Genomic DNA, 22,860 nt, shown 5'->3' on the forward strand with positions numbered 1-22,860 from the left:
ACCTGTCTGTGTAAGAGTAGAAGTGACCTGTCTGTGTAAGAGTGGAAGTGACCTGTCGGTGTAAGAGTGGAAGTGACCTGTCTGTGTAAGAGGGGAAGTGACCTGTCTGTGTAAGGGTGGAAGTGACCTGTTCGTGTAAGAGTGGAAGTGACCTGTTCGTGTAAGAGTGGAAGTGACCTGTTCGTGTAAGAGTGGAAGTGACCTGTTTGTGTAAGAGTGGAAGTGTCTTGTCTGTGTAAGAGTGGAAGTGTCCTGTCTGTGTAAGAGTGGAAGTGACCTGTCTGTGTTAGAGTGGAAGTGACATGTCTGTGTAAGAGTGGAAGTGACCTGTCTGTGTAAGGGCGCAGGTGACCTGTCTGTGTAAGAGTGGAGGTGACCTGTCTTTGTAAGAGTGGAGGTGACCTGTTTGTGTAAGGGTGCAGGTGACCTGTCTGTGTAAGAGTAGAAGAGACCTGTTTGTGTAAGAGTGGAAGTGACCTGTCTGTGTAAGAGTTGAAGTGACCTGTCTGTGTAAGAGTGGAAGTGTCCTGTCTGTGTAAGAGTGGAAGTGACCTGTCTGTGTTAGAGTGGAAGTGACCTGTCTGTGTAAGAGTGGAGGTGACCTGTCTTTGTAAGAGTGGAGGTGACCTGTTTGTGTAAGGGTGCAGGTGACCTGTCTGTGTAAGAGTAGAAGTGACCTGTCTGTGTAAGAGTGGAAGTGACCTGACTGTGTAAGGGGGCAGGTGACCTGTGTGTGTAAGAGTGGAGGTGACCTGTCTGTGTAAGAGTGGAGGTGACCTGTTTGTGTAAGGGTGCAGGGGACCTGTCTGTGTAAGAGTAGAAGTGACCTGTCTGTGTAAGAGTGGAAGTGACCTGACTGTGTAAGGGTGCAGGTGACCTGTGTGTGTAAGAGTGGAGGTGACCTGTCTGTGTAAGAGTGGAGGTGACCTGTCTGTGTAAGAGTGGAGGTGACCTGTCTGTGTAAGAGTGGAAGGGACCTGTCTGTGTAAGGGTGGAAGTGACCTTCTGTGTAAGAGTGGAAGTGACCTGACTGTGTAAGAGTGGAAGTGACCTGTCTGTGTAAGAGGGGAAGTGACCTGTCTGTGTAAGAGTGGAGGTGACCTGTCTTTGTAAGAGTGGAGGTGACCTGTTTGTGTAAGGGTGCAGGGGACCTGTCTGTGTAAGAGTAGAAGTGACCTGTCTGTGTAAGAGGGGAAGTGACCTGTCTGTGTAAGAGTGGAGGTGACCTGTTTGTGTAAGGGTGCAGGTGACCTGTCTGTGTAAGAGTAGAAGTGACCTGTCTGTGTAAGAGGGGAAGTGACCTGTCTGTGTAAGAGTGGAGGGGACCTGTCTGTGTAAGAGTGGAGGTGACCTGTCTGTGTAAGAGTGGAAGTGACATGTCTGTGTAAGAGTGGAAGTGACCTGTCTGTGTAAGAGTGAAAGTGACCTGTCTGTGTTAGAGTGGAAGTGACCTGTCTGTGTAAGAGTGGAAGTGACCTGACTGTGTAAGAGTGGAAGTGACCTGACTGTGTAAGGGTGCAGGTGACCTGTNAAGTGGAAGTGACATGTCTGTGTAAGAGTGGAAGTGACCTGTCTGAACAGTTCAAGAGCCTCTTCTGAGTTAGGATTGGGTGGAAGTGACCGACTTAAAAGTTCCACTTGAGTCTGATATTTGTGAAAATAAATCTAAAGTACAAAGTTACAATTTGGATGTATATATATAAATGTACCTTCTAATGAAAAACAGGCAGGTATCACTTGAAGTCATCAATACTGTTTACCTGAGAATTTTTTGCTGCAGTTGAATTTTCACCTGTTTTACCCGTCGTAAGCAGGGCAAATTTACCACAACAGTGAACATTACTAAACAACATCCTATGCATAGTAATTTGAAGGGCACAATTAGCGAAATTAACACTGGGCTAATATAGATTATTCTGGCGAAGGGCAAAAGTTTGACTTGGTGAATATTTTATGGTATACAGTAACTCGTCTTCTAAATCTACAGGTATAGGTTCCACTGTAGATAAACATATCCTCTCTACGCCCTTGGAATATGTCATAACAAAATCTAGGACATGCAGTTAACCCTTTGATTATGTCCAGGTATAAAACAAATTTGACAATCACTAGGTTGATACCTGTCTTTGGAAGATTACAGATTTACAGAGAAATGACACCTGACCAAAGATGGTCAATTTTACTGTCATGCTGACAGTCACAGTTGTTTTGAAGCACATCAAAGGATCACACTAGTCTACTTATATCAAGCCTTCAATTTTTTCATGACACATTCCAGGCGCATAGAAAAGATGTGTTCTGAGAATGAAACCATTGGATTCCAAAGATGATTGATATCTTAGAAGCCAACTTATATCATTTGGGCTATATAAAAACCTTATTGGGCTATATGAATACCTTATTGGGCTATATAAAATCCTTATTGGGCTATATGAATACCTTATTGGGGCTATATAAAATCCTTATTGGGCTATATAAAAGCCTTGGAAGTCAGCTGATATCATTTGGGTAATGTGAATATCTTAGAAGTCAACACACGCAGGTGTAATTTGTTGCAGACAAATAACTTAGTGGGCTATATAAATACCATAGAAGCCAACACAACCTGGTATCATGTATATGGGCTATATGAATCCTTTTAGGTGAGGCACATTCTGTACATGACCATTTCTTCAACAAACATACAGCCTTTATATACCAGAGGGAGGAATGTGGATGTATCATTACTGTTACACTGTACCTCCATTTAAATACAGGATGGTCCCTGTTTACCAATAAGCTGCCTGGTGTTTAGATAATATCCAGACCATTCCCTCACTGAGGGTAAAGGCAGTAGCTGCTAATAGGCTAAGCTTGATTTATGATAGGCCTGGAGATGTGATATGGTCTTGTTTGGTTAGCATGAACTGGAGAAATGTTTCAATCCTTACCCAATTCTTATTGTTATTTTGTTTTGTTATTTTTTCTTTTTAACTTTAAGCTATGGGTACCACCAAAGACACAAAATATTATCTGTCACTTGCTCTTTCCTCTCATTATCTATTCTTTCTTTTTCTCTAATTTTCTCCTCTTTCTGTCTAATTATCTTGATGTTCGTTTCTTTTGATCTTCTCTCCCTTCTCTATATCAACTCTTTCCTTTCTCTCTACCTAATCTTCACCTTCTCTCAATCCACAAGGTACTCTTCCCCTTATCTCTATTTACTCTTCCCGTCTCTTTATCTACTTTTCCCCTTCTCTCCATCTACTCTTCCTCTTCTGTCAATCTAGCTGGTACTCATCCCCTTTCCACTAATTTCACTCTTTCTTTTCATTAATGATCTACTCTTCCCTTTCTCTGGTGTATCCCTTTCTATCTTGGGTTGATTGGTTGACTGGTTGGCTGGTTATCTGGTAGTGTCTCTCTTTGGGCATCTGATTGGCTGGTTGTGTGTCCTCTGAAGTACATCGAATTGGCTGGTTGTTTGTCCTCTGAAGTACATCTGATTGGCTGGGTGTGTGTCCTCTGAAGGACATCTAATTGGCTGGGTGTGTGTCCTCTGAAGTACATCTAATTGGCTGGGTGTGTGTCCTCTGAAGTACATCTAATTGGCTGGTTGTGTCTAATTGGCTGGGTGTGTGTCCTCTGAAGTACATCTGATTGGCTGATAGTGTGTCCTCTGAAGTACATCTGATTGGCTGGGTGTGTGTCCTCTGAAGTACATCTAATTGGCTGGTTGTGTGTCCCCTGAAGTACATCTAATTGGCTGCTTGTGTGTCCTCTGAAGTACATCTAATTGGCTGGTTGTGTCTAATTGGCTGGTTGTGTGTCCTCTGAAGTACATCTAATTGGCTGGTTGTGTGTCCTCTGAAGTACATCTGATTGGCTGGCTCTGTGTCCTTTGAAGTACATTTGATTGGCTGGTTGTGTGTCCTCTGAAGTACATCTGATTGGCTGATAGTGTGTCCTCTGAAGTACATCCGATTGGCTGGTTGTTCGTCCTCTGAACAACATTTGATTGGCTGGTTGTGTGTCCTCTGAAGTACATCTAATTGGCTGGTTGTGTGTCCTCTGAAGTAAATCTGATTGGCGGGTTGTGTGTCCTCTGAACTACATTTGATTGGCTGGTTGTATGTCCTCTGAAGTACATCTAATTGGCTGGTTGTGTGTCCTCTGAAGTACATCTAATTGGCTGGTTGTGTGTCCTCTGAAGTACATCTAATTGGCTGGTTGTGTGTCCCCTGAAGTACATCTGATTGGCTGGTTGTGTGTCCTCTGAAGTACATCTAATTGGCTGGTTGTGTGTCCTCTGAAGTACATCTAATTGGCTGGTTGTGTGTCCTCTGATGTACATCTGATTGGCTGGTTGTGTGTCCTCTGAAGTACATCGAATTGGCTGGGTGTTTGTCCTCTGAAGTACATCTAATTGGCTGGGTGTGTGTCCCCTGAAGTACATTTGATTGGCTGGTTGTGTGTCCTCTGATGTACATCTGATTGGCTGGTTGTGTCCTCTGAAGTACATCTGATTGGTTGGTTGTGTGGCCTCTGAAGTACACTTGATTGGCTGGTTGTGTGTCCTCTGATGTACATCTGATTGGCTGGGTGTGTGTCCTCTGAAGTACATCTAATTGGCTGGTTGTGTGTCCTCTGAAGTACATCTGATTGGTTGGCTGTGTGCCCTCTGAAGTACACTTGATTGGCTGGTTGTGTGTCCTCTGAAGTACATTTGATTGGCTGGGTGTGTGTCCCCTGAAGTACATTTGACTGGCTGGTTGTGTGTCCTCTGAAGCACACCAATTGGCTGGCGGTGTGTCCTCTGAAGTACATCTAATTGGCTGGTTGTGTGTCCCCTGAAGTACATTTGACTGGCTGGTTGTGTGTCCTTTGATGTACATCTGACTGGCTGTTTTTGTCTTCCCAACAGGTACCTTTTGTAATCTTGTTGTCAAGAATGTTAAAAGGGGAGATGTCAAACTATTTTTGTGTCTTAAAATAGTGGCAGATTTAAATTGCCCGTCCCTGGTGCCCAACCAACAACTGACCTTGACTAAGGCATATTATAACCTTGGCTATTACATATGAATTTTGCAACTGCAAGGACTAATGAATATATTAGTGGATGTCAGGCAACTTTAATTCACCACAAACTGTTAAAGATGACCAAGCAGATACACCATGGTTCCCAAGAACAGACAGGAAAACCCATAAAAGCAGGGGAGCAAGTGCAAAATCATGAAATAATGGCATTCCTTTTACAACATGAGAGAATCCCACTTACGTGAGATAATCCAGGATTTGTAAATAAAGGATCTGGTATCATCACAAGATTGCTACATACACAAACAAACCATTCTATGAAACACACAAGATATGTGAGGGAGTTTTTTGTCTGACTAGACTTTAGCTCGTTTGTAATTACACTAGATAAAATGCTTTCAAAATCAAGCCAATCTCCAACTGTATGGTAAACATTTGTAACTGCAGTAACATTGATAGATAATGAACTGTGATCCTGAATGTTGATATTAAACTTATGGAGTAATCACAGAACATAACATGTACGTAGTGCACTTTTTTAACATTAACATTATCATAAAGTTTGTAGCCAAAATTCAACAAGAGGCCAAGATGGCCTGTAGTCCTTACCTAGAAGTTTAAGTTATCATGGAAAAATATTGTCATTATACCTAAGGACAGTAGAATTACAAATAGATATTTCTCATTTTAGTGTCTGCCCCTCAGTATCAAGGGGGACAACCCCCTTGCTTTATTTAACGTATCATTTTTGTGGTGCCAAGGATAATTCAAGGATTTTTTTTGTTGAGATTCAATCCAATATTCAAACAAATTAGACTTTTAAAGATTTAATGCCAAACTTCCCCCTTTCAGGCATTGCCCCTCAGCCTTCAGGGGAGCTACACTCTTCAATGTTTGCAAGGTTCCAAGGATCAAGTATGCTTTAAAAGCTGTTGGTAAGACATGTTGATATACAGAGAGCAGGATTGGGGACTCTGTCTGTTGGTAAGACATGTTGATATACAGAGATAAGGATCGGGGCCCCTGTCTGTTGGTAAGAATTTTGATATACAGAGAGCAGGATTGGGGCCCCTGTCTGTTGGAAAGACATGTTGAAATACAGAGAGCAGGATCGGGGCCCCTGTAGGTTGATAAAACATATTGATATACAGAGAGCAGGATTGGGCCCCCTGTCTGTTGGAAGGGCATGTTGATATACAGAGAGCAGGATCCGGGCCCCTGTCCGTTGGTAAGACATGTTGATATACAGAAAGCAGGATCGGGGCCCCTGTCTGTTGGTAAGACATGTTGATATACAGAGAGCAGGATTGGGGTCTCTGTCTGTTGGTAAGACATGTTGATATACAGAGATAAGGATCGGGGCCCCTGTCTGTTGGTAAGAATTTTGATATACAGAGAGCAGGATTGGGGCCCCTGTCTGTTGGAAAGACATGTTGAAATACAGAGAGCAGGATCGGGGCCCCTGTAGGTTGATAAAACATATTGATATACAGAGAGCAGGATTGGGCCCCCTGTCTGTTGGAAGGGCATGTTGATATACAGAGAGCAGGATCCGGGCCCCTGTCCGTTGGTAAGACATGTTGATATACAGAAAGCAGGATCGGGGCCCCTGTCTGTTGGTAAGAATTTTGATATACAGAGAGCAGGATTGGGGCCCCTGTCTGTTGGAAAGACATGTTGAAATACAGAGAGCAGGATCGGGGCCCCTGTAGGTTGATAAAACATATTGATATACAGAGAGCAGGATTGGGCCCCCTGTCTGTTGGAAGGGCATGTTGATATACAGAGAGCAGGATCGGGGCCCCTGTAGGTTGATAAAACATATTGATATACAGAGAGCAGGATTGGGCCCCCTGTCTGTTGGAAGGGCATGTTGATATACAGAGAGCAGGATCCGGGCCCCTGTCCGTTGGTAAGACATGTTGATATACAGAAAGCAGGATCGGGGCCCCTGTCTGTTGGTAAGACATATTGATATACAGAGAGCAGGATTGGGTCCCCTGTCTGTTGGTAAGACATGTTGATATACAGAGATAAGGATCGGGGCCCCTGTCTGTTGGTAAGAATTTTGATATACAGAGAGCAGGATTGGGGCCCCTGTCTGTGGGTAAGAGTGTTGATATACAGACAGCAGGATTGGGGCCCCTGTCTGTTGGTAAGACATGTTGAAATACAGAGAGCAGGATCGGGGCCCCTGTAGGTTGATAAAACATATTGATATACAGAGAGCAGGATTGGGCCCCCTGTCTGTTGGAAGGGCATGTTGATATACAGAGAGCAGGATCCGGGCCCCTGTCCGTTGGTAAGACATGTTGATATACAGAAAGCAGGATCGGGGCCCCTGTCTGTTGGTAAGACATGTTGATATACAGAGAGCAGGATTGGGGTCTCTGTCTGTTGGTAAGACATGTTGATATACAGAGAGCAGGATTGGGGCCCCTGTCTGTGGGTAAGAGTGTTGATATACAGACAGCAGGATTGGGGCCCCTGTCTGTTGGTAAGAATGTTGATCTACAGATAGCAGGATCAGGGCCCCTGTCTGTTGGTAAGAATGTTGATATACAAAGAGCAAGATTGGGGCCCCTGTCTGTTGGTAAGACATGTTGAAATACAGAGAGCAGGATCGGGGCCCCTGTAGGTTGATAAAACATATTGATATACAGAGAGCAGGATTGGGACCCCTGTCTGTTGGAAGGGCATGTTGATATACAGAGAGCAGGATCCGGGCCCCTGTCCGTTGGTAAGACATGTTGATATACAGAAAGCAGGATCGGGGCCCCTGTCTGTTGGTAAGAATGTTGATATACATAGAGCAGGATCGGGGCCCCAGTGTCTGTTGGTAAGAATGTTGATATACAGAGAGCAGGAAGGGGGCCCCTGTCTGTTGGTAAGAATGTTGATATACAGAGAGCAGGATCAGGGCCCCTGTCTGTTAGGGAGAGTTACAGGCCAGGTGTATACAGCTGCCATGTATGTGCTGTACATGAGGAAGCCAGGCCATACTTGGATGCTACACCCAGCCAGTCTCAACTAACCATTAAACCTTAATCCAATAACCATTACATATCCTAACAGATGGTAAATTCCACATAAAAACCTTACACATTCACTACATCTTCCTCATTTGTCTGTAACTATCTGATACCATCAGAACAACCCAACAAACTAAAGAATAAAGAACACCTGGTTTCTAAACATCAAGGAACCACTATACCTTTGTAATAATGAAAATTTCTTTCTTCCAATTCCTTTGAGGAAAAATGTATCTGTTAGAAAGCAAGAGGTCCATGAGCCTTCAACAGTCACTTGAGTTATGTAATGAAAGAAACACACAGTGTTAAGTAGATCAAACTCGAAATTAATCAAAACCCTGTGGGGCAAGTATGAGTTCCCCCAATTCGGGACATATTTCATATGATTGAGTATTTGGCTAGTAATCTGTTGTCATGGGTTCGACTCCTGGTAGGGAAATTTGATTACAGGTATGCAAGACAGGAAATCCTGTATACAGTGTGTATTGCTTTTTCTTGTCCAAAAAAAGGAAAAAGGATTCAGCAATATATAAGTGATATTTACAGATCAAATCATTAAGAGATAATTATGGACATTTACACAAAGGTAACTTGCACTATGTTGGGTGGCAAATAACACTTTTTATAGTAGAATGTAAAAGTTCTAGCTTCACAACTATCAACCTAACAGCTATCAACATTAACCTGTAACTTAAACAACTGTTATGATATGTAAAATTTATGAGCTGCAGTGGTGTGTCATTAAAGAAATTTCAACCCTGTAGCTGATCCTATACACTCCCTTCCTACACAGCTGTGCTGCAGTAGCCTAACAGTTTCCCCTTTCTAAAGTGACTACATCACCACAAAAATACGTTATAAGACAAATTGAGTATAAATCAGCCATTATTGTCAGCTTACAAGGCCACTTGATTACCCTTGGCAACTCCAATATCCACAAATCCAAGTCATGACAAGTTAAAACACTATGTTACAAATTGGAAATCCTATTAGGGATCAAGTGTGTCAGTCTGTAGGAGTCCATCCTCCCTTCGTGTATTAAAATTCATCAGTTAAAGTTAATAGCTCTTTACAGGAATAATGAGATACATGAAAAAAACTAAACTAGAATAGTAAGCCACTGGCATACTAATAACACTCCTCTAAACTAGAATAGTAAGCCACTGGCAAACTAATAACACTCCTCTAAACTAGAATAGTAAGCCACTGGCATACTAATAACACTCCTCTAAACTAGAATAGTAAGCCACTGGCATACTAATAGCACTCCTCTAAACTAGAATAGTAAGCCACTGGCAAACTAATAACACTCCTCTAAACTAGAATAGTAAGCTACTGGCATACTTATAACAATCCTCTAAACTAGAATAGTAAGCCACTGGCAAACTAATAACACTCCTCTAAACTAGAATAGTAAGCTACTGGCATACTAATAACAATCCTCTAAACTAGAAAAGTAATCCACTGGCATACTAATAACATTCCTCTAAACTAGAATAGTAAGCCAATGGCATACTAATAACACTCCTCTAAACTAGAATAGTAAGCCACTTGCATACTAATAACACTCCTCTAAAATAGAATAGTCAGCCACTGGCATACTAATAACACTCCTCTAAAATAGAATAGTAAGCCACTGGCATACTAATAACACTCCTCTAAACTAGAATAGTAATCCACTGGCATACTAATAACATTCCTCTAAACTAGAATAGTAAGGCAATGGCTTACTAATAACACTCCTCTAAACTAGAATAGTAAGCCACTGGCATACTAATAACATTCCTCTAAACTAGAATAGTAAGCCACTGGCATACTAATAACACTCCTCTAAACTAGAATAGTAAGTCACAGACATACTGATAACACTCCTCTAAACCATGCAAGTTTTCAATGACTCTCAGTCAATCAGAGGCCAAAGCAGATATCTCGAGTCCCAAAGTTTATGTCAGCCTTTTAATGATTATGAATGAACAGCCCCGCTGTACCACTCTCACAAAGTGTTAATCAAGTCCACCTCACCGAACTCAAAGTACAACCTTTTTTTTCTTTCAGAAAATTAGAGGCGATGGTTGCCATTTTGAATACAAAAAAATCTAAAGTTAGTCATTTATCATAAAGTATTTCTCAATGTATCACTCCTAGAAAATTTCATTGTAATTGGTCATATAGTTTTGGAAAGTCTATTAGGACAGTAACCTGAAGCTCTTTTACAAATGTAATACAAATTGTTCCTTGTTTCTTGATAAACACCATATAAATATCATAACTGGAATGATAACACTTTTCTTCCTAAAACTTATCCCGCTCAGTTTAGTAATGTACAAGTGTTCGTCAAGTAAAAAGGAATATCCTATATATCATGGGAAATTTATGACAATAAATCTGTATCAATACCATTTTTAATCAATGCTTTTTATAGATCGATTCTCAAAAAATCCTTCTTTGTCTCCCCGATCAGGTCACAAACTTGCAAAGCCCTATATCACTGTACCAGTGTATGTTATCTGTGTAGATAAGTAAGTCGCCCCTCCTAGTGATACCTACTGAAGCTAGATGTAACTTTATCCTTATACTTGATAACTTATTTCATCTTGAATTTCCCAACATCTGAATCACATATTAAATGATTGATAGACAATCCCTGTGTATATCTGGTAGATATACATACTCAGTGTTTATGAGATACAAGATACTTGGAGTAGGTATGTAACACATCCATTATATCACAGTCAAGGTCTGCCTCAGTCTGGCGCAACATTTCTGCCACTTGCTGATAAGGAAAATATTCCGATAAAAACATATTAATGGTGGAATTATGTAAGACACAGCTCCCGTGGTCAAAATACTCCGTCTTATCTAACGATAAAAGTGTAATTATCTTAAATTTTTTAGGGCACATTCCAATATTCAAGTTTGAATCTTGCTAACCATTGCCTATATGAAAGGAATTATCTTTCAATATCATTTTTTTTTCTCCTTTTGGACCTCACATCTCTGCCGTGCTCTTGGGGGCCAAACTCCTTATTCATACATTGGATTTCTTGGCCCTGGATTGCTCACTTTCATTTTAGGTCAAACTTGCCAATACTTCAGTAAGTTATTATGTTTCTTTAACTTGAGTGAGTTGATTTTTTTCTATATAAATCATCACTTGTTTAGGGGCCTTTTTTCTCCAATACCATTCATATAATGTCAGAAACATTTATTTACACATAACAGTTAACTCCAGTTTACAACCCAGGAAAAAGTTGTAGTCAACAAGATAATTCGGCGAATTATAGTCCCCCACCGAATGTGAAATGCACAGATGATAAATTTGTGCAGGAACTCATTCTATATTCAATAAGAAATAGTGTCAGTGCTACTATTGCAAATAAATCTGGTGGATGTTTACTGGTTAGTGGTACCGTTTTACCATTAAATTGCATCTGGTGACACTATATATGTATGCTTCTCCTTCAATGCAAGTGAACCCATGGCCCAAGCAAGAAATTCCAGTAACTAGTGGTGTAGGAGATTGATCCTGGACAAACGTTTTCTTTGATGCAGGTCAAAGGTGAAAAAAAGAGTGACCTACTTTGATATACGACACACCACCTTACCAAGGTGAACCCATACCCCAAGTATGAAGTTCCAGTGACAAGTAGTGTAGGAGATAGAGCCCAGACAAACTTTTTCTTTGATGTATGTCAAAGGTCAAAATGTAGGTCAGAGTGACCTACTTTGATATACGACACACCACCTTACCAAGGTGAACCCATACACCAAGTATGAAGTTCCAGTGTCAAGTAGTGCAGGAGATAGAGCCCGGACAAGATAGCGGGAAGGAAGGACGGGAAGGAAGGACGGGAAGGACGGACGGACATGACGTAAAACAATTCAATATAATTTGCTTGAAAGCTGATAAAAAAAAATTCCAGTTCCTGGTTGGTTTATGGTTAGACTTATTTTTCAAAATCGAGCTGGTTTTGAAAGAAATTTGTGATCAAGTTTGCTAAGGTGAAATATTCTACAACACACAAACCGTGGTTAACAATTATTATAAGGATGTGTACAGATTTACAGTACATTGTGCAACATTCACATCGATCCTGAACATACAAACATCACTTAGTTTTGTGATCATCATGATAAATACTGCTCAAATTAATTAGAATCATTTTCTAAAATCTTATAATAATTTGACATGAGTAACTGCTGACCTAGACAGTTGAGGAGCAGTCCCTGGGCCTTGGCAGTATTAAGGAGACACACCACCTCCTGTACGATCTGTCGGTGGATGAGGGAGGACAACCTTGTTGGCCAGTCCCCAACAAGTAGGTACACAAATATGTATACAATGGCTGCCCTGAGGTCCTCATCTGGGAACGTCAGACACGAACATAGCTGCTGTAATAAGGAATCTGAAAAAATACAAAAGTCAAAAAATCAAATGTGATTTATAAATAATATGACAAGGAGTCTGAAAATAGATAATTAGAACAAGGTTACCGCGTGCGGTATATAATACGCCCGTCACACATTGAATGAGCAGTTGTTTGTATGCTTGAAATATATGAAATATTTGTAAGTAATTGATATTAAAAGAGAAAGCATTCAACATAACTGGTAGATCAATGAGTGCAATACAACATCATCGAACGCATGCATCGCATTAATGAAACCAAGGGGAATAACTCCAATAATTACGGTCGGATAATGGCGGTTAACCAACTTGTCCAAGGTTTCATGGTAATTAACCTTGTTGTGAAGTTTGAAGGGGATCCGTTAATAATTACTCGAGATATCGAGCGGACACTGTTTCGGCAAGTCCATAAAGGGGCATAACTCCACAAACTACGGTCGGATAATGGCGGTTAACCAACTTGTCCAAGGTTTCATGGTAATTAACCTTGTTGTGAAGTTTGAAGTTAATCCGTTAATAATTAATCGAGATATCGAGCGGACATCGTTCGCTTGCCCACCCACCCGCTCACGTGATAACATAATACGTCCCCGTCTTCGACGGGCGTATAAAAAGCAATAGGTCAGAAAAAATCAAATGAAGGAAAATGCCAAAGCAATATACACATACAAAAAGCATGGGTCAGTATCATATCTATATATACTCATCAAGGAGCTGCCTATGACTGTTGGAAAGTGCTGACCAATACTTATACCACATCTGTCACTCTTTCAACATTTTCATGTGGGAGACACTGCATTACAAAATCTTACAAGAGGCCTAGAGGGCCTGTATTGCTCACCTGGATAATAAAGCAATCATGGGAAATTATTCTTATTACATTAAATCCCTCCAATGGTACAGAAGAAGAAAGATTTTAAAGATTTAAACCTTTAATTTCCCTATTGGGCCCTGCAACTTTCCCCTTTGCCCAAGGATGTTCCAGGTTAAATTGGGATAAAATCCCTTAATTCCTATGGTAGAAGAAGGATTTCAAAAGTTTTTACCTCTTTTTCCCCTATTGGGCTCAGCAACTATGCCCCCAGGGGGTCCAAACCCACCGTTTATACAAAATTGAGTCCGCTTTGCTCAAGGATGCTCCATGTTAAATTGGGATAAAATCCCTTAATTCATATGGTAGAAGAAGGATTACAAAGGTTTTTTACCTCTTTTTCCCCTATTGGGCCCGCAATTCTGCCCCAACGGAGTCCAAACCCACCATTTATACAAAATTGAGTCACCTTGGCCAAAGGATGCTCCAAGTTAACTTGGGATAAAATGCCTTTATTCCTATGGTAGGAGAAGGATTTCAAAGGTTTTTACCTCTATTTTCCCTATTGGGCCCTGCAACTCTGCCCCCAGGGGGTCCAAACCCACCTTTATACTAAATTGAGTCCCCTTTTCCCAAGGATGCTCCAGGTTAAATTGGGATAAAATCCCTTAATCCCTATGGTAGAAGAAGGATTTTAAAGGTTTTACCTCTATTTCCCCTATTGGGCCCTACCTCTCTATATACAAAATTGAGTCCCCTTTGCCCAAGGATCCCTTAATCCCTATGGTAGAAGAGAGATTTTAAAGGTTTTACCTCTATTTGCCCTATTGGGCCCCACCTCTCTGTCCCCAGGGGGTCCACACCCACCGTTTATACAACATTGAGTTCCCTTGACCTAAAAATTCTCCAGACCAAATTGGGATGAAATCTCTTAACCCCTATGGTAGAAGAAGGATTTTAAAGGTTTTACTTCTATTTGCTCTATTGGGCCCCACCTCTCTGCCCCCAGGGGGGCCACATCCACTGTTTATACAAAATTGAGTTCCCTTGGCCCAAGGATGTTCCAGGTTAAATTGGTATAAAATCCCTTAATTCCTATAGTAGAAGAAGGATTTCAAAGTTTTTTTACCTCTAATTTCCCTATTTGACCCCACCTCTCTGACCGCAGAGGGTCCAAACCCACCATTTATACAAAATTGAGTCCCCTTGGCCTAAGGATGGTCCAGACCAAATTTAGTCCAAATCTACTGGGCCATTCAGGACAAGTAGCGTTTTAAAGGGAAAGTTGACGAACAGGTGAGCTCAAAATGTCTCAAGTACCACAATGACACTCATATACAGCATAAAATGGCAAAGTCTATGCAGGGCAATTGATTAATCAATATGACCCATTTGAATCCCTACCACCTTATGAGTCTCTTTTAAACAAATTTATTTGAAATAAAGCTCAACAAATTATCAATTAAAGTGATGTTTAACTCTATGAAATCATCTATCTTGCCCTTCTACTTAACCTCATATGTGAACAATTCTGAATCTCTATCCATAGGTGACCCCATCCCTCTGTTCCCAGGGCGATCAGCAATTTTGCCTGTACAATTTTGAATCACTGAAATGATGACAGGGCGATCAGCCATTTTGCCTGTACAATTTTGAATCACTGAAATGATGACAGGGCGATCAGCCATTTTGCCTGTACAATTTTGAATCACTGAAATGATGACAGGGCGATCAGCCATTTTGCCTGTACAATTTTGAATCACTGAAATGATGACAGGGCGATCAGCCATTTTGCCTGTACAATTTTGAATCACTGAAATGATGACAGGGCGATCAGCCATTTTGCCTGTACAATTTTGAATCACTGAAATGATGACAAGGCGATCAGCCATTTTGCCTGTACAATTCTGAATCACTGAAATGATGATGTTTCATACCTTTGGAAAAAGATGTCATTATATATATATATACAACATCAACTGTAACAGATAACAGACATTGCAGTATCACACAGCTTACCCTGTTCATTCAGCCAAGGTGAGCATGAAAATGAAGGTGAGAATTTGAGTTTTCTTTCAGGGAACCAGACAAGCATCAGTACATGTGTGGGATCATATAGGGTTACATATGCTGATGTTACGTCAAGTATTGGTCACCGACAGTGATATACATAACCACTACAGGAGGACACTATATATCTTAATATGATGTACTCCTGTACAATTATTTGCTGATACAAGCTCAATACGGCATTCAAGGTACAGAATTCTGTCTGATATCTGTGCCAATTCATCTTAAAGACTATCATGTGTGAAGATATGCTGACATCGTCTGTGTGGCTTCCAGAACAGTAGCAGTGTCTGGCGTTACACAACTTCCATGTGCAATAATTTCATCAGCTTTGTGATGTGATACCAAATGTCCTAACATTATAGTGTCATGCCTGGTGAAAAAATGAAAAACTAAACTAAAGGTCCATGGAGAGGATATTCATCCCTCCATACATAACAATTTACTGTATCATTTTATGTATTCAGTACTGATTGTCCTGTTAACTCAATCACCCCTGAAATTTCATAATAAACTATTCCAACCTTTGAAATGGAAGAGTTCATATGTGTCTTCAGGGGAGAATGAGTTAAAAGAAAAAAGTTGCCTATGCTTGCCATTTCAGCTAAATATAACCAACTGAAGGTTAGATGCAAGAAATGGGTTCATGTCCATTCAAATTTGTACACAAAATAACTTTTTGCAAGAAAACAAAAATAAGTCTGAGTTATCATCATGAGTTCGCAATCAGCATTTTATTGATAAACATGTTGTATGGTGTAAAATTTTGATTACATTGCACTATTTCAAAATCATTTTTCAAATAAATTAAATATAATCATACAGTGATTATGGAAAGGCAGGTCATGGGCTGATTTGCACAGTCAACTTTAAATGTCCCTTAAGATTGAAGGATTTATCATAGATATAAAGCACACAGCCCTCTGAATAAGCATAAATACTGGAAAATGGTTTGTTGTGCCACCCTCCCAATCACTGGTTATTCCTTGATATAACTTACCCTAGTACATTATGTATTGCTATTATGCCTGCCTACTTTAGAACTGGAACTCATTCCACACAATCTGTGTGTTAGGTAATCTGACAACAATGATCCCATCATTAGGACCTCAGCCAGCACATAGCAAGATACCATAAATTATTTCACAATGAGATTGTACAGGTCAAGGTCATGTTCATATGGAACAGGAGAGAAAAAATGCATGGATTTGAACCTGGACCTACAAACACTAGATAGATGATATATACCAATTGCACTAACTGGTGGCCGACAATCGAACCAGTCCAGTACTAGTTCCAGTACATTCCTCCCTTATTTTCTTTATCTTTGTCCATAAAGACAGCATTATTCACAACCAAGGTTGTGGTATTCTGTTGCAGTTCTTTTTACAAGGTTAGGCCACAGGTACCACTGTAACAGGAGAGGAAAAACACACAGCCAGACCTGGGCCCGTATTCATGAAACCGTTCTCATGCTCAAGCATGGAATCTGTGTTCAAACCAACTTTCTGGTAACTCGCTTAGATCATGTCGATCGATGAAAAAGTCAAATGTAAGCATTGAAAACAGTATTTGGTTATAAGTCTCATCAAAATGTTTCCAAATCATTGACAAAATAAGATTTATTTATTGAGTTATAAACCAGAACAAGAAATTAGGCTTGAGCAAAAAAATCCATGCTTGAACATGAGAACGGCTACATGAACACGGGCCCAGGTGTTGAATCTGGGACCTCTGACCTCTAGATGGATGCTCTAACTAATTGAGCTACCTGGTCATCAGTGATTGACCCCAATTATGTTTTATGTTACTGTCTCTCTGATTCTATGCTGTGGCTGTGTGACCAGTACATATCAGTTACACAACTTAATACACTATTATAAAACTGAGATAGGTTTATTCAGGTTACATGTTACCTTGGCTGTGTGACCAGTACATATCAGTTACACAACTTAATACACTATTATAAAACTGAGATAGGTTTATTCAGGTTACATGTTGCCTTTGCTGTGTGACCAGTACATATCTGTTACACAACTTTAACTTAATACACTATTATAAAACTGAGATAGGTTTATTCAGGTTACATGTTACCTTGGCTGTGTGACCAGTACATATCAGTTACACAACTTAATACACTATTATAAAACTGAGATAGGTTTATTCAGGTTACATGTTGCCTTTGCTGTGTGACCAGTACATATCTGTTACACAACTTTAACTTAATACACTATTATAAAACTGAGATAGGTTTATTCAGGTTACATGTTACCTTGGCTGTGTGACCAGTACATATCAGTTACACAACTTAATACACTATTATAAAACTGAGATAGGTTTATTCAGGTTACATGTTGCCTTTGCTGTGTGACCAGTACATATCTGTTACACAACTTTAACTTAATACACTATTATAAAACTGAGATAGGTTTATTCAGGTTACATGTTACCTTGGCTGTGTGACCAGTACATATCAGTTACACAACTTAATACACTATTATAAAACTGAGATAGGTTTATTCAGGTTACATGTTACCTTGGCTGTGTTGATCACATCAATTTTTTTAAGTGCTTATACATTTATATATCTATGCATATATATTTTCAAGACAATAAAACTGTATATGTAAGTTTTATTGGTTTTTCTCATCATTACTTGGACAATTTAAACGTAAGAATATTTACCAAAACAAAGCTTTTCGTGATTTACGTGCCCTGCGATGTTGTTTATCTGGATAGCATCTTAAAAAGTCTATTTTATCAAAACAAATGCTGGTTTGGAGAAGAACCCTCTTGACTCTAAAATACTTGAACTATGTAGAATTTTCTGCTGATATTGATAGTTTATCCTCAAATATTAGTCAAAATACTAAAGTGTCCCTTTCAGGATACAGTAACACCTGTTCAAGGGCCTACTTGACCCTGACAGTATTTTGTGTTCTATTTATAGAACCACGCGCTGGAAATACCAACTTGTAATAGAAATATTAAAAGTGGATGATTTCTTTTTATGAAAAATGAACAAACATTTTCAGAATTGATAGTATGGTATGAAGTACATTGAGGTTTGTCTAAAAAGTGTCCTGTTTTGGGTACAGATAGGTTGAGCATCTCACTGTGATACTTACCATATTTTGAGGTATGTGTATCATTTCACTGCCCTAAAATACAGTGTATATGCATTCTTGATGAATGAAAGTTTTTTTTCTTTTTTTCTTTCAATATTGTTCATATTTTATAATAGATAAAACCTGTCACTCAGTTAGAAGATGTGTGGAACCGTCTCACATACAGGGCAGACAGACACACAATGTGTGCAGAGTCTTGTACAGACCTACAGTAAAACTAAATCAAAGACACATGGCCATCTAGAAGATGATGAGATAGAACGTTGAGTTGATAATAAATCATGCATTTTATTTTTTCATCATGTCTGCTTCATATACTCATAGATCACCACTGATAAATAATAGGCAGAGAATGCTAGGATACATAATCAATCTCTGAGTCTAATTCACTTAATTTCTGAAGTTAATGAACTTTGTACAATAAAACTCGGCAGCTAGACGTAATATGATTGAAGACAGCTGGAAGCCGCTCTAGACACTCTGATTTGTCTACCTCGACATGCCTAACTTCCCAACTCCCTACGAAGAGCTATCGCTTGTCGAAGAGCTATCGCTTGTCGTGTATAATATGATACATGTCTGTGTTATGAATCTACCTGGTATATATTGTTTCCAGCCTCTGCTGAAAATCTGTTTTTCAAAGGCGTATTAATTTGTAATTTACTTAATATACTGTTTAAGTTTGATTTTGAAGTTTGATTCCTTGCAACTAAGCTAGCACACTGCAAACTTAATAGCACCCAACACACATCTGGGAATATCAGAGAAACCAATTAAATTAAATCTCTGTATTTATTTACTATATTAATACATTCCTACACATATCTTATATGAAAATGCTCCTTACTTTCTTCCAAAAACTTGGCAGACATTTTAAAAATCAAGAAAAGTGACATGCATCCTACACATAATGCTTCATTTTCTGTGTTGACATATTGATCATATATTTTGGTGATGTGAAATATATCTATCTAGATGACCATGCTATCCATGGATGTTGCTGGATAGTTTTGGCAGTATCTTTTTATCTTATTTGGTACAAGCAAGAAAACAGACATTTTTCTTTCAAATGGTACTTTTTTGCAAAAATAAAGAATTGAAACATAAAAAGTATGTGGTAAGTGCATTCAAATTTGACTCGGGATGAAAAAACAACTTTGCAAGACTTTTTTCGCTCTTTATTTAGCTGCTGACCAATTATACTCTCTTTATATATACATGCCTGTATTTTATATCTACCTGGTTATAAATTAATTGCATATTAAGTCAGTACTAATCTAATTGAAAATCGAAATCTAAGTTACATTTTTCAAATCTGTAGTCATATTTAATACAATGTTAAATTACATTCTCTATCAAAATTTGTTTTTGTTGTAGTGCATCACCAAAAAGCTGATCTAATTTTCATCAATGAAGTAATATTGTAAAAAGTCCTTTATATACATGATTGGAAATTCATACAAGTAATTTAGCCTTTATTTAGTGTCCTTTTACCCCAAGTTTAGAGTTATTAGTTAGTTACCTGCCTTGCAGAAATGGTTAATATATAGAGGATCTGTCATAAGTTTTCCTTTATATTAGATTTATGATACAAGTTTTGGATTTTTCATGTTTGCGAGCAAATATGAAAAATCCAAAACAGGGATCATAAATCTAATATTAAGGGAAACGAATGACAGCTTCTTTTCATCATATAATACAAAGTAGATTATATATAATTGTGATCTGAAACGAATGATGAAACGATGAAAATTGCGTCCGCTTCACAATGACGTGACGTCACATTGATTGTTCCTATTCGATTGTGACATCATTTTTCGAGTGATATCACACACATTACATTAACATGATATATATGAAGGCTTTATGACACTGCATACCACTGTACCCGTGTGATAAATTTAGTTATGTGATAATGCAATAGCGAAATCAACCACTAAAGGACAGTGGTTGTACATGATTATAATCAAGCTGGTTTTACCAATGAAAGGCTGCAGCTTCTCCAATAGTATCCAGTAAACAGCAACCAACGTGTCCTCCACAGAAGAACCTTTACAACAAGAAAACTCGACAGATCCACTTTCATTTTGATGATTTATTATTTTATGACTGAATATGCAAAATTTCACAATTCACTTTTTTTTTTTGCAGAGTTATGAACAGAGAATATCAAATAAAGTTAATTCAACATCATCACCCAATGAAGTTGTCTGCTATATAACACCTCAGTATTACATGTAGCCATGTCAACACATCCTACTGTTAGAGAATTAACTACAGAGAATGCTTCCTATCCTTCCATTAACAACACATCTTGATGCATGCTGCATCAGACTAAGGTATAATCTACAACTACTGTACAGGACAGCTGTGCTTCCTGACCCGACCACGGACTAAAAGTATCACAGAATTAGCACCATTAGGCCCAGAATACTGTTGGGATCACTAATTAGGACTAGGTCCTCGGATACCTGGGATCAGTAATTAACACCAGACAGGAAGTGACACAGGTGTACACTGGACTACGTCAGTGTCTATGATATACACTTCCATTGGACATGAGATGTACATCAGACCACATTGTAGGTGTTTGTCTGTATACACAGTATTCCTAAAAGGCCAAGACACCCTCCAGGATTCTGGAAACCATTCAGCACTGTGATGCTACCTTGGTCTTTTGCCAGCACATGAGGAATGTCAAGATTTTTGCCAGGGGAACCTATAGTTGTCTCACAATCCCAACCACAAGTGTATCAGAAAGAACATAATTCTGCACAATCAAATAGAAAGCTGAACAAGGCATTCTCAGTTTGTAGATTAGTATACAGTAAAGTAACCATACCATAACCATTAAATTATACCAATGCAAACTTTGTCTGCAGATTGTCCAGGACTTATCACCATGTATGTCTATTTCGATACCCGCCTACAAAGCCCTACATGTAACCTGATTGGCCAAAACTCGGTCACAAGATAATGAAGTCTTTCTCCCTAGGAAATTGTTTTAAATACTAGCAAAACTATTTTGAAAGTTATCCTCGAAGTACTGTAGTGAGTTTTAGAGACACATAGTCAATTCTTTCCATTATTTCATATTGCATTAAATCAATTTCCCTTTGGAGAGTTATTTTCCAGAGAAGGAAACTAAGTGATAGTTAATATGTTAAGCATAAAGAGAACTATACTTTTTTTTAACACGTGGATATAGCGCCATCGCTTAATCTTGTTTATTTTATTGTTGGTTAGATCCTTTTGGTTGCATGTAACCAATTGTACAGGTACTAGTTATCCAGACTAAATAAGTACATCACACAATACAATCTCAGATATTGTTGAGATATTTTTTCCAGCTGTTAGGGATGTGATATAGCTCTGTGTACTGTATGACATAGAGTGCTTCCCCTGTCCTATAAAACCTACAGCCCAAACAAATGAGTATATTGACAGTATGCTTACTGTGGGAAGTTGTGTGATATTCTGAATCTACTATTGCCTTCTGATGAGGACACCAAGGGACAAATATCTGCTTGGGCACTTTCCCTTCCATTAGTCACAATATGAAACCATATTATAGTGCCCTAAGGAGAAGGCAACAGCAGGCAATGATAAACTGTTTATAAAAGACATTTGAGGGCTCGGAAATATTTTTAAGCAATCATGTGTCAGAAAAAAATGAGGAAACCAAGGTTGGATGCATGGAAATAATGAAAGAAAATAATTTATATACATGTACTAAGGATATGAGAAAATCGCACATTAAATGTAAACAAAATTATCAGTCAATTTTCTTTAGAAACCTTTTTGCTTGTTATCTTGAACCAACCTGTGCCAAAACTAGCTCCCTTATTTTACACAAGAGTACACTACAGCATCAACAGTGGAAGGCTGAAGTGGGGGAGGGTATCATTTACATTGACCTTTGCCTTAGTATAGGGCAGTCAGATGTTATCTACAGCTTTACAAGAGAATCGTACAACCACCATACTAGTCTGGCATGGCTAATTGTGTAGGTCTCTACTATAGAGCCTCTACAATACATAATAAATCACTGGTAGAAAAACTTAAGTGATATATCTTATCACATTCTGGCATCATCCCCTAGGTTCCACATTTTATCCTGTGTGTCTAGATTTGTAAATGATCCTAGGGAGATGACAACAAATCTAAACTACTGAATGAAATTCCTTACTTTGCATCTGTTTCTTCCAATATTATCAGACAAATTTGATCAACTCTGACTCTACACACAACCTGTCCTATCTCCACAATAACACACACCACCCTTTGTTCTCATTACACCGGCCATTCTCAATCAACAGTTTTCCCTAACAGTCCAAGCTAAATAAACAACTACAGACTCTCCACAGACACTCACTGATATGTACAGCTGTGGCT

The 22,860-nt window shown here is 39.1% G+C and overlaps 1 protein-coding gene across 4 annotated transcripts in view; it reads right to left on the reverse strand.

Moving 5' to 3' along the window:
• Positions 1 to 22,860, reverse strand: part of LOC110459507 (meiosis inhibitor protein 1-like) — an 89,346-nt gene that overhangs the window by 25,799 nt on the left and 40,687 nt on the right. For all 4 annotated transcript variants that reach the window (XM_021511804.1, XM_021511801.1, XM_021511805.1 and 1 more), the window contains exon 6: positions 12,254 to 12,454. In XM_021511804.1, the coding sequence (XP_021367479.1) occupies positions 12,254 to 12,454 (201 nt within the window). The remainder of the gene's footprint in view (positions 1 to 12,253; positions 12,455 to 22,860) is intronic.

This window comes from Mizuhopecten yessoensis, unplaced genomic scaffold, assembly GCF_002113885.1.
Source record: "Mizuhopecten yessoensis strain PY_sf001 unplaced genomic scaffold, ASM211388v2 scaffold10089, whole genome shotgun sequence".
Lineage (NCBI taxonomy): Eukaryota > Metazoa > Mollusca > Bivalvia > Pectinida > Pectinidae > Mizuhopecten > Mizuhopecten yessoensis.